Genomic DNA, 11,874 nt, shown 5'->3' with positions numbered 1-11,874 from the left:
CTTGTGTACGAATCCTTGCCTGATTTTTTTGTAAGATAAATTATTTATTTCCGGTTTTTAAAGAAACCAGCGATACGGTGTCGAGTCACAGGCTCCTATTTTAATATTAAGTATATAAAGTAGTCGTAATACTTCTTGCTATTAGAGTGGCGCATCCGAAAGCATGATCTTCTGGTAGTGAGGGTGTTACACTTATTTCTTCTTTTAGGAGTATTACTTCTCATATTAGACTTGAATGAATATGTTTATAATGTATTGTAATCTTATTTAGTTAAATAAATGTAGGTTCTTCCTCTTTCTAGTGATTTTGTAGCATTATATGTTTTTCTTCTTTGTTTGATTTTTTCTTATTTTTATTCTTGTTATGAGAGTAAAACAAGAAGAATCATGAGAAGGTAAAAATAAGAAGGAAAAGATAAATGAGAAAAGAAGAAGAAGAAGATGATGATGATAATGAAGAAGGAGGAGGAAGAATTTTGAGTTATCATTAAGTAATTTTAGTGTATTCTGGATTTAAATAAGGTGCATTTTTGGTCTGTGCTTATTTTGAATTGAGTTCGTTTGTGTGACATCATCATTTAGTAATTTCAGTACATTTTGGATTTAAATAAGGTGCATTTGGTCTATGCTTGTTTTGAACCGAATTGTTCATGTATCGTAAGTAATTTTGTGCATTTTGGATTTAATTTTGGTGCATTCTAGATTTAAATAAGGTGCACTTTTAGTGAAAACTTGTTTTTTATTGAGTTTGTTTGTGTGTCGCCATCATTAAGAAATTTCGGTGCATTCTAAATTTGAATTGTTATACATATAAGAAAAAGACGACAATGATGATAATAATGATGATGGGGTAAGAGGTGGAAGAGGAAAAGAAATGAGGAGATAAAAAAATTTAAATAATAAAAGAAGGAGAAGGAGGCCGGAGGAGAGGGAGGTAGTAGCATGGTGGTAGCGATGATGACGATAATAAAAGAGAAAGATGAAGAAAAAGGAGAAGAAGAAGAAGACGACGATGATGACAAATAACGATAACGATGATGATGATGAAGATGGAGGAGAAGGAAGAGGAAAAGGAAGGAGAAGAAGAAATTTAAATAAAAAAGGAGGAGGTGATGGTGGTGGTGACGGTGACGGCGACGATGATAACAAAAGAGAAAGATGAGGAAAAAGGAGAAAAAGAAGAAGCATTTGGAAAGGAATAGGAGGATTTTTCATAATACAGGAAAAGGTGTAGAAGAAATCATCATGTCGCTTCTTAGTTTCAAGGAGTAGAGGTGTGAAGATCCCTTTTATTGTTAATGACAATAATGTCGGGAATGACAACGAGAAAAATTATTGTGTTGTTAGGTGCTAAGTAGTTACGATTGCTGTTGGTTTGTTGGTTTTGTTTTCTTGTTATTTGTTTGTTCGCTCTGCTTTTGTGTTGAACTCACTTATTTCAAAAAAAAAAAAAAAAAAACAACAATAGCAACATGAGAGAAGAAGAAGAAGAAGCGCGCTTGAATTTAAAATTCTTATAATAACTTAGTTGGATTTAATTAAATATATATTTTACTTAGTTGTAGAATTTTTCTCTTTTAAGAATATTATAAATAAGAATTATGAATGTTGACTGATAATAGTTTTTAAAGAATAACAATAAACATGTTTAAAAATATTAATTATATCTCATTATTTATGTAAAAATTACTCGTATAAAAATATTTTTATATAAATATATTTTTTAAGCTGTTCAATCAGCAAATCAATATAACACTATTATTAATTTTTTTTTCAACCACAGACTCACGAAAATAATTAGTAAAGTAATTCATCAAGAGAATAACTGTTATTAAGAGTAATTTTATAATTTATTTTTTAACTTAATCCAATACATTTCAAATTATTTTCTTAATTTAAGTGAAAATTTAAAAGTGAACACTTATTCAGAAAACGAATATATACTACATGAATTAGCATGGTTTATTTTTTTCTAAAGATTTTAATTAAAGAGTAAGTATTACTTATATATATGTTAGCACATAGAGTTGATTTTCCTTTTTAAAATTGAGGGCGGCTACACAAACAAGTTTTTTTGGTATATAAGTCATATAAGTTAATCCTAACTCAATAAAATTCACTTACATAATGCGCGTGTGAAAATTACATTGTATCCCGCATTCCTCCTCCTCCCTTCCTTCTTCTTCTTATTCTCCTTTTTCTTTGTGTTTCTCCTCATTTTTCTTCGCGTATTTTATCTTCATCGTTGTTTTTTTATTACTGTTATTGTTGCTGCATTTTTTCCCTCCTTCTCTTTCTATTGATTTTGTAACATTATATATTTTTTTGTTTGATTTTTTCCTCTCAAGAAGAATTATGAGAATATGAAATAAGAAGATGAAAAAAAAAAAGAAGCAGTAGAAGATGAAGATGAGGAAGAGGAAGAGTTTTGAATTATGCAAAATTTATCAGCACACATTTACCGAAAATTCTTAAACAATACACTCAAATATTTTCGTGTTACACCCAAATTTGTTGCAAATACAGAAAAATGTTTCTTCTAATGCTATCTTTTTTTTCTTATTTCTTTCTTTCTTTTAATTAAATGAATGTAAGTTCATCATCTTCTAAGTAATTTTGCAGCATTATGTGTTTCTTCTTCTTCTTTGTTTGATTTTTTATTTTTATTCTTATTAAGAAAGTAAAACAAGAAACTTGAGAAGACAAAATAAAAAAAAAGATGAATAAAAAAAGAAGAAGCAGTAGAAAAATGAGGAGGAGGAAGAGGAAAAACTTTGAATTATGCAGAACTTATCAGCACATATACACCGAAAATTCTTAAATAATACACTCAAATATTTTCGTATTACACCAAAATATCTTCGTATTACACCCAAATTTGCTGCAAATATAGAAAAATATTTCCTCTAATGCTGTATTTTTTTTTCTTCTTCTTGTCCTTATTTCTTTCTTTTAGTTGAATAAATGTAAGTTCATCATCTTTCAAGTAATTTTGCAACATTATGTGCTTCTTCTTCTTTTTTGTTTGATTTTTTTTTGTTTTTATTCTTGTTAAGAGAGTAAAATAAGAAGAAACTTGAGAAGGTAAAATAAAAAAAAAAGATGAATAAAAAAAAAGAAGATGAAGATGGTGATGATGATGATGATGATGAAAAAAAGAAGATGCAGCAAAAGTTGAGGAGGAGGAAGAGAAAAAGTTTTAAATTATGCAGAATTTATCAGCACACATACACCAAAAATTCTTAAACAGTACACTCAAATATTTTCGTGTTACACCCAAATTTGCTGCAAATATAGAAAAATATTTTCTGTAATACTGCATTTTTTCCTTCTTCTTTTTTTTTTCTTATTTCTTTCTTTCTTTTAGTTGAATGAATATAAGTTCATCCTCTTCCAAGTAATTTTGTACCATTATGTGTTTCTTCTTCTTCTTTGTTTGATTTTTTTTGCTTTTATTCTTGTTAAGAGAGTAAAACAAGAAGAAACTTGAGAAGATAAAACAAGAAAAAAAAAAGATGATGATGATGATGATGAAAAAGAAGAAGATGAAGCAGCAGAAGATGAGGAGGAGGGAGAAGAGTTTTAAATTATGCAGAATTTATCAATACACATACACCGAAAATTTTTAAACAACACTCTCAAATATCTTCGTGTTACACCTAAATTTGCTGTAAATATAGAAAAATATTTTTTTTAATGCAGAACTTTTACATTACATTTAATTCAAACCATCAACGATGAACAACAATTTTTACAAACAAAAACATTATTCACCTACAGAATTATAAACTACTAACAAAAACATTAACTAGAATCGAATCACATCTCAGCCGCTTGATTGGATTCAAAATAATAATCAATTTTGTTCTGGTTCAATTGACAATTTAAACTTGAATAATTCATTATTTTCAACAATGAGATAATTGATGATGGAGAAAAAGGAATGAGGAAAAGAAATTTCAATAAATATGCAGTAACAACACGAAAAAAAATGTAAACGACGTGAATATAAATAATAACTTGTATAGATTTATATCAAAAAATGACTCATATATGGAGAATAATACTTCAAAATTATTTCTGACAATTATGTAATTTAGAGAAACACAATAATAGATGTTCCACAGTTGTATGTAAATGCTGAAATTTGTCTTTTTAATGATATAGTTTGATATTACAGGTAATTTTCTATTATTATCAAAATATATTTTTCCTTTTATAATCCGTTGACTATTTTAGATAAATATTATGAATATTGATTAAACAATCGTATATATTTAAAATTACATTTAATATCGTTATTATTAGTTACTTTTTAATGCAATTAGATATTTTTATGAAATGAATTATGTATATATTCAAGGCATATTGATTTATTAAGTAATCAAATGCATGTAGACATTAATGCATGATTTGGTAAAGGAAAAAATCATGTGTTTCTCTACTTGTGGTATTTATTTGTATCTAATATAAAATTTGAGGATACAATTCAATTCATAAGTAGCTTTTAGAGTATCTATAGATTTGATTCTCAGATTCACATATTCAAATAAAAAAATTATAAAAAAATTAAAATTAATTATTTTATTTTTATTATTATTTTGTTATTTATATATATTTAGTTATTTTATTTTTCTTATTTAAAAAATATAGTTTAGTAACACTTCAAAGTAAATAAGTGTAAAAGAATAGAAAAAGGAGTTTTGAAATTTCAAAATTTTTAAGATATTTTTATTTTTTTCACAAGTAAATCTCTAATCCAATTTAAGGCATGCGCATTCGAAATGATGTCGCCAGTATTTGGAATGATGTCGACGTTTTTAATATTTGAAAATTCTTTTTAAAAAATATATTTAAATATAAAATAATTTTTGTCTGTTAATTTTTTTTTAAAAAAAATAAAAAAATATTTTTTTTAAAAGACAATTCAAATTAACTCTTAGTGTTAGTTTGGATTGATTTTTTTGAATAAAAAAAAATATTTTTCTTAAAAGATAAAGTATTTTTGTTTAATTTAAAATCTATTTTTTCAAAATTCAATCCAAACTAGCCCTTAACTTCAATAGTTGAATTTTGTATAAATACAATCCAATGATCTTAATTTCATAGCGCATCAGGTGTGGCCAAAATATTTGGACTAATTTTAGACAGATCCTATGCGCGTGAAATTTGTTTATATGGGTCGTACGCGTGAAGTTATTGTTTAGGTTAGTAAGTTAGTTGAATTTTAGAGGCGTCAAGCTCGTACGTTATTTCATCCCATTTTGCTGTATGTATAAAATACAAGAAGCAAGCTCTTCATTGATATGGCAGTAGCAGCAAATTAAATCAATAATAAGTCGTTAGTTCCTTATCATAACAATGGAGGAGGGCTGCCATGGATACCACAACAAGGTTTGGTTTTCTCACATTAATTAATCATTATTACGATAATTAATTAATTAATTAAAAAGAGTTTGTGATATGTTTAATTTTCAGAGGATACTATCATGGTCAATGACACTACAGCTAGCATTTCAAAGTATTGGAGTTGTTTTTGGAGACCTTGGAACATCACCATTGTATGTTCTCCCCAGCACCTTTGCAAATGGCATAAAAGATAATGAAGACCTTTTGGGAGTTCTCTCTTTGATCTATTATACTCTCACTCTCCTTCCTATGATTAAGTACATAGTAATTGTCTTAAGAGCCAACGACAATGGAGAAGGTAGGTAACACATTTATATTTCATTCTAGTCCTTTTTGCCTTTTTATGTATGAGTTCTTGCTGTAGGTAGATAATTTGTAATATATTTTCGTAAATCATGCCTGTGAATTTTAAAATCGAATAATCGTATAAAAAATTTAGTTGTTTTAAAATTTTTTACATATATATTTGTATAATTGATGAGTATTGATTTGATTTGTTTAGGAGGAACATTTGCCTTATACTCATTGATATGTCGGTATGCAAAAGTGGGAATGATTCCAAACCAACAAGCAGAGGATGAAAATGTTTCCAATTATCGGTTAGAATTGCCAAGTAGCAATCGTACAAAGATAGCTTCCAAGATAAAGTCTTCATTAGAGAACAGTACCTTTGCCAAATACATGTTATTGATTGCTACCATGGTTGGTACTTCCATGGTTATTGGAGATGGCGTCCTAACTCCTTGCATATCAGGTTTGTCGCTATTTATTAATTAAGAATCATGTTTATAATATATAAAATTTAATTTTCGATTTAAATGGAGCTCAATATCCCGGCGGATTAGTCTTTAACCTATGGGTTAGGGAATACTGTGAGAAACCAAAAAAAAAAAAATTTCGATATACTAAAACAGTTTTATAGTATACTTAGTTATATAATGCTATTTCAATAAAGATAATTATTTTTTTATTGACTGTATAAATAATTATTAAAAAAATAAAGAATATTATTTATATACTAAAATCAGTCCTCATGTATTTATATATAAATAAATATATTATTTAATTTATTTTCAATGTATATTTTATATTTTAACATGTATATTGTACTAATAGCTAATTTTAATGATTGATTTTAGTATATACATAACATGATCATAAAAAAATAGATATAAATAACTGTATAATATATTTTATATTATTTTATATTAAAAGTAATATATATGTGACTATCATATTTTTAGTTAAAATATAACCTGATATAACAAAAAAGAAGACAAGAAACCCAAATTGATTACACTATGCTTCGTGTCTGGATTTAGTGGCTAGAGACATTACTATTATTATTATTAGATTTTAATTAATATAGACATGAGTTTTTTTCCTTTTGACATTTAGATTTTGTTAATAAAAATTGAAACAATTCTTTAAAAAATAAAAATGCGAAAAAAAGGATTGCTACTACATCTTGAGGTATGTATATATTCAATTTCCCTCCTGAATCAATAAATTAATGGTAGAATGTGCCATTGCATTGAATTGCTTAAGCTAGAATATGAAATGAAGTTCTCACATTTTAAGAAGTGTATGTCAAAAACTTTAATTTATATTACATTTCTTTAATAATTTTAAACTTATAAAAAATAATAGTAAATAAAAAAAACTAGGTATTGATTTTTGTTTTCGTGTCTAAATTAGGTATTGATGTGTATGTGTGTGTCTCTGGCTATCTTGCAAATTATTTCATATATAAGTATTTATTATGTCTATATATACTCAACAAATTTCTCATGTATATATTACATGAATACTTAATCTAACATTGAGTTCTACAAAAATAAATAAATCAAAGACAAGAGATGTGAATTTTCTTTTTTTTGGGTTGCAGTTTTATCTGCCATGGAAGGAATTATGCAAGCTACTCCTGCAATGACAAGAGGTACTTCTTTTTATTTTTTTTTTTATTTTACAAACCTAGAGTTATGTAACTGAATGGATATATAAAATTAATTTCATCAAAATTAAATTTCATAAAATAATCTGATTAAATATTAACAACATGCTCATCACTTATATTTTTATGTTCTTTATTAACAGAAAAAGTTGTTTGGCTATCAATTTTGATTTTAATCCTCCTGTTTTCGATACAAAGACTTGGATCAGATAAAGTAGGATACATTTTCGCACCAATTCTTACTCTGTGGTTCATTTGTATCGGAACTATTGGTGTTTATAACATCATCAAATATGATCCTACCGTGCTCAAAGCAATAAACCCTTTATGCATAGTTAGCTACTTTAAGAGGAACAAAAAAGATGCTTGGGTTTCTCTTGGTGGAATTATTCTTTGCGTTACAGGTTCGCTCACATCTTTTTATTTTTCTTCTCTGTTTTAATTTTCATAGTAATAAATTTGTGCTTCGTCATTCAACTCTTTTTATTTTCAAAATAATTATCAAAACATAATAGTATTAAATAAATGTTGGTAAATATAAAAATATGAGAAATGCTATTTGTGCACCAAAATCAATCACTAAAATCAACTACCAATGTATTTGTGTATAAATACATGTGTGGTTTAATTTATTTTTAATGTGTATTTGTATTTCAGTATGTATTTTATACTGGTGGCTGACTTTGGTGGCTGATTTTAGTGTACACATAGCATAACCCAATATATAAGTTGATAAGTATTTACAGTTGAATAACTAAATATAGGTAATTAATTGTTATTTAATTATCAAAATTTCAAAATTTGAGAGAACTATTGAAAAGATAGAGTAGTTAAAACTAATTAACATTTAGTTATAGATGTAATGCAAGTTATAATGCATGAAATTGGTGGAAACTAATAAGTAATTATATTGTGTAGGAGCTGAGGCATTCTTTGCTGATATTGGTCATTTCTCAGTAAGAGCAATACGGTTAAGTACATGCACTATAGTTTACCCTTCTATCATATTATGTTATAGTGGACAAGCATCTTATCTTCGCAAACACATGGATCATGGTCCAAACGCTTTTTATGCCTCCGTGCCAGGTGATACTTTTTAATTAAGTAATTATTGTTACGTTATTATTACATACTTTTGCTTACAATAGAAACTATATTTGCAAATATTCATATTAATCTAAAATAATTTGTTATACTTTTTTTATATACAAAAAACATTAGTATACCATATTCTTGAAATGTAAATTATGTAATGACTATTTGCATTTATTACAACGTTATCTATTCTCAATGGTCTGATTTCTCTATGATAAAGAGTTGAGTTTCAAATGTTGGAACTATAACAAAACATGCTTACGAAGAGAACAATACAGTAATTGTCCTAATTATCTTTCTTAGAACTTAAATTATTATATAGCTAGAAATACATAAATAAATTCGTAAAAATTCTAATACTATATCATGAGATATCTTTCTTATAAAATTAAATCATCAATAGATGTAATTTAATTTCTTATCTGATCCCATTTTAACAATTTGTCAATTAATTCCATTGGGTGAATGTTATGCAGATCCTCTATATTGGCCAATGTTTGTAATTGCTGTTATGGCAGCCATTATAGCTTCTCAAGCCTTGATTTCTGGGGCATTTTCTATAATACAACAGTCTCTTGCGATGGGGTGTTTTCCTAACGTGAAAGTTGTGCACACATCAGCAAAAGTCTCAGGACAAGTTTACATCCCTGAAATTAATTACATTCTCATGCTGTTTTGTATTGTCGTCACTTTTTGCTTTAAAACAAGTGCAGCAATTGGCAATGCTTATGGTAACAATCTGCTCTTCTAATAATATTTTATATTTTTGTCCTAAAACAATTATCAAATAGGATCTGCATAACATATATTGAAATATATATATTTGAGTTACGAAAATTAAAAATTAATTCACAAAATTACCCTTAATATTAATAGTTATTCTCTTTAATTATTTTATCTGTTTGTTCTCTTTTATTTACTTATTAAGGGATATTACTGGTTAAAGAATATTAGTATTATATTGATTTCAAAAGGTGGAGTGTTAATTAAGAATAGATGGGACCGGATATGATCTTGTAATATTTACTTGCATTCATGTGAATGAATTAAAACTCTAAAATATCTCACATGATTTTGAAAATGCAGGAATTGCAGTGGTGTTTGTGATGACACTCACATCATTTTTCATGGTTATAGTAATGTTAATGATATGGAAGACAAACGTGTTCTTAGTAATTGGCTATATTCTTGTCTTCGTGACAATTGAACTTGTTTATCTAAGCTCACTACTATTCAAATTTAAAGATGGAGGGTATCTTCCTCTGGCATTTGCTGTAGTACTAATGTGCATAATGTACACTTGGAATGATGTGAATAGAAGAAAGTACTACTATGAATTGGAGAACAAGATGTCCCCAGAAATGGTTCAAGACATTATTGGCAGCACAAATGTTTGCAATGTCCCAGGATTGGCCATATTCTATTCTGATCTTGTTGATGGTATTCCACCTATTTTCAAGCACTACATTGAAAATGTGCATGCATTACATTATGTCCTTGTATTTGTGTGCATCAAGTCATTGCCTATTAGCAAAGTTCCTGTGGAAGATCGGTTCCTCTTCAACCGAATCGGGTCAAAAGAGTTCAACGTGTATCGATGTGTCGTGCGATATGGCTACACCGATCTTCGCAGTGAGCACGAGTCTTTCGAGATTGTGCTGGTCAGAAGGCTTAGGGAGTTTGTTGCTGATGAAATTTTAGTGTCACAAGAGAACCTCCAAAGTGGTGAAAGTGATGAACTAATAAGAACTAATAATGTTATTGACCAAGCAGTGGATGCAGGTATTGTTCACTTTATTGGTGAAAGAGAGGTGATTGCTCACAAAGAATCTAATATAAGCAAGAAGTTCTTGATCAATTATGGATACAATTTCTTGGTAAAAAACTTGAGGCAACAAACAAGCAAAGTATTTGATGTTCCCCATCAGCGTATGGTCAAAGTGGGAATGATTTATGAACTATAGATGATTGCTAATAAGCTTTTTATTGCATGAACTGGAGTGTTCTTCGCGCTTTGTGCAGTCATTTATTTGACATATTTTATGGACAAAAATATTCGTTAAAATTGATTGATAAATTTTCTTTATTTATATTGATGTTTAAAATCTTATTAAAAAAATTAGTATATAAAATTTAGAGTGATCAATATTTTTTAATATTTAAGTTAACATTAATTTGTATCATTTTAATAAAATTTTGTTTATATATTAATAGACTATATTCAATCAAAAATTTAATTCTCTCTTTCTATTTATATAATTATCTCAATAATCTAATATTTATTATATACTTAATCAATATATTTCTATTTTCTTATTGAAAATATAAATTTTTGGTTTTGAATTCTAAACCAACTCATGGACAGTTGGAATTTTTTTTAAATAAATAAAATAAATGTTTTAATTACCAAATTATATAATTCAGAGCATTTTTATCGAAATGTGTCGCATCTCTTATTTCGTTTTAGTGTAAACAATATATATGTTTTATTTCTACTTGGCCTTATTTCATTTACAGTGCAAACGAGATGTCTTATCTCGTTTATAGTGCAAACAAGATACGTGTTAACTTATTTCTTTTACACGTATCTCGTTTGTACGGTAAACGAAATAAGAGAATAATTATGACATTTACACTGTAAACGAGATATGTTAAGACAAATTTTCAACAGTTATAGAAAGATGTGCAACCCTTTATATTCATCAGAAATATTTCACTACTTTTCTACCTATTCCTTCCTAAAATAAGCCAAAATCTCTAGTAGTAGTGGATACTTAGTTGTAAGTGTGTATCCAAATTAACGTATGAGAAATAATGATAATAGGGTGACGTTTGAATGTGAGAATCCCATTCTGTTGCGTACCTTACCAGTAAGTTCATTGTCAGAATTGAAGAGTCTGATATTGGGTAGTGGTGAATCCATATTTGATAGTAATTTTTTTGTTGGAATTGAGTGGATTTCATCATGCAAACCTACATTTATTCACTTTAATAGCATGCTTTTGAGTTTTTCTCCTAAATTGTGCTTGATTGTGAAAACATTCTCTTTTGTGCTTAATTTAATCAATTTTATTCCATTCGATACCTTGATATTTTTTGAGTGATTTCAGATGTAATAGGTAGGAATGACTTAGTAAGAATGGAAGAGAAGCATGCAAGAGGGAGGAAATATGAAGAAAACAAAGGAGAAAAGCCTTGCAAAGTGTGCGTGCGCACAGCCTCTTGTGCGTACGCACAACCTGAGATTCGGCCAAGTGTGCGTACGCACAGATACCAGCGCGTGCCTTCATTTAAAACTCACGTGGCTCGCGTTTGGAAGGATTTGGAAGCCCAAATCTGATGACCTAGAGTTCATATGGAGGGGACAACACTTGAGGAAACATAGTATATTATTAAGAGTAGTGTTAGATAGTTTT

The 11,874-nt window shown here is 27.9% G+C and overlaps 1 protein-coding gene across 1 annotated transcript; it reads left to right on the top strand.

Moving 5' to 3' along the window:
- The first annotated feature begins 5,275 nt into the window (after positions 1-5,275).
- Positions 5,276-10,484, top strand: LOC107620913 (potassium transporter 5-like). Its single transcript, XM_021114152.2, has 8 exons — positions 5,276-5,394; positions 5,479-5,707; positions 5,912-6,163; positions 7,298-7,348; positions 7,507-7,767; positions 8,282-8,449; positions 8,935-9,189; positions 9,545-10,484. The coding sequence occupies exons 1-8, from the start codon at positions 5,362-5,364 to the stop codon at positions 10,420-10,422; spliced, it is 2,127 nt and encodes a 708-aa protein (XP_020969811.1). The 5' UTR covers positions 5,276-5,361; the 3' UTR covers positions 10,423-10,484.
- Positions 10,485-11,874: the final 1,390 nt, after the last annotated feature.

Source organism: Arachis ipaensis, chromosome B10 (assembly GCF_059453495.1).
Source record: "Arachis ipaensis isolate K30076 ecotype BB chromosome B10, ASM5945349v1, whole genome shotgun sequence".
NCBI classification, from domain to species: domain Eukaryota; kingdom Viridiplantae; phylum Streptophyta; class Magnoliopsida; order Fabales; family Fabaceae; genus Arachis; species Arachis ipaensis.
The sequence above is the reverse complement of the archived record's forward strand: the minus strand, read 5'-3'. Positions and strand labels throughout refer to the sequence as shown.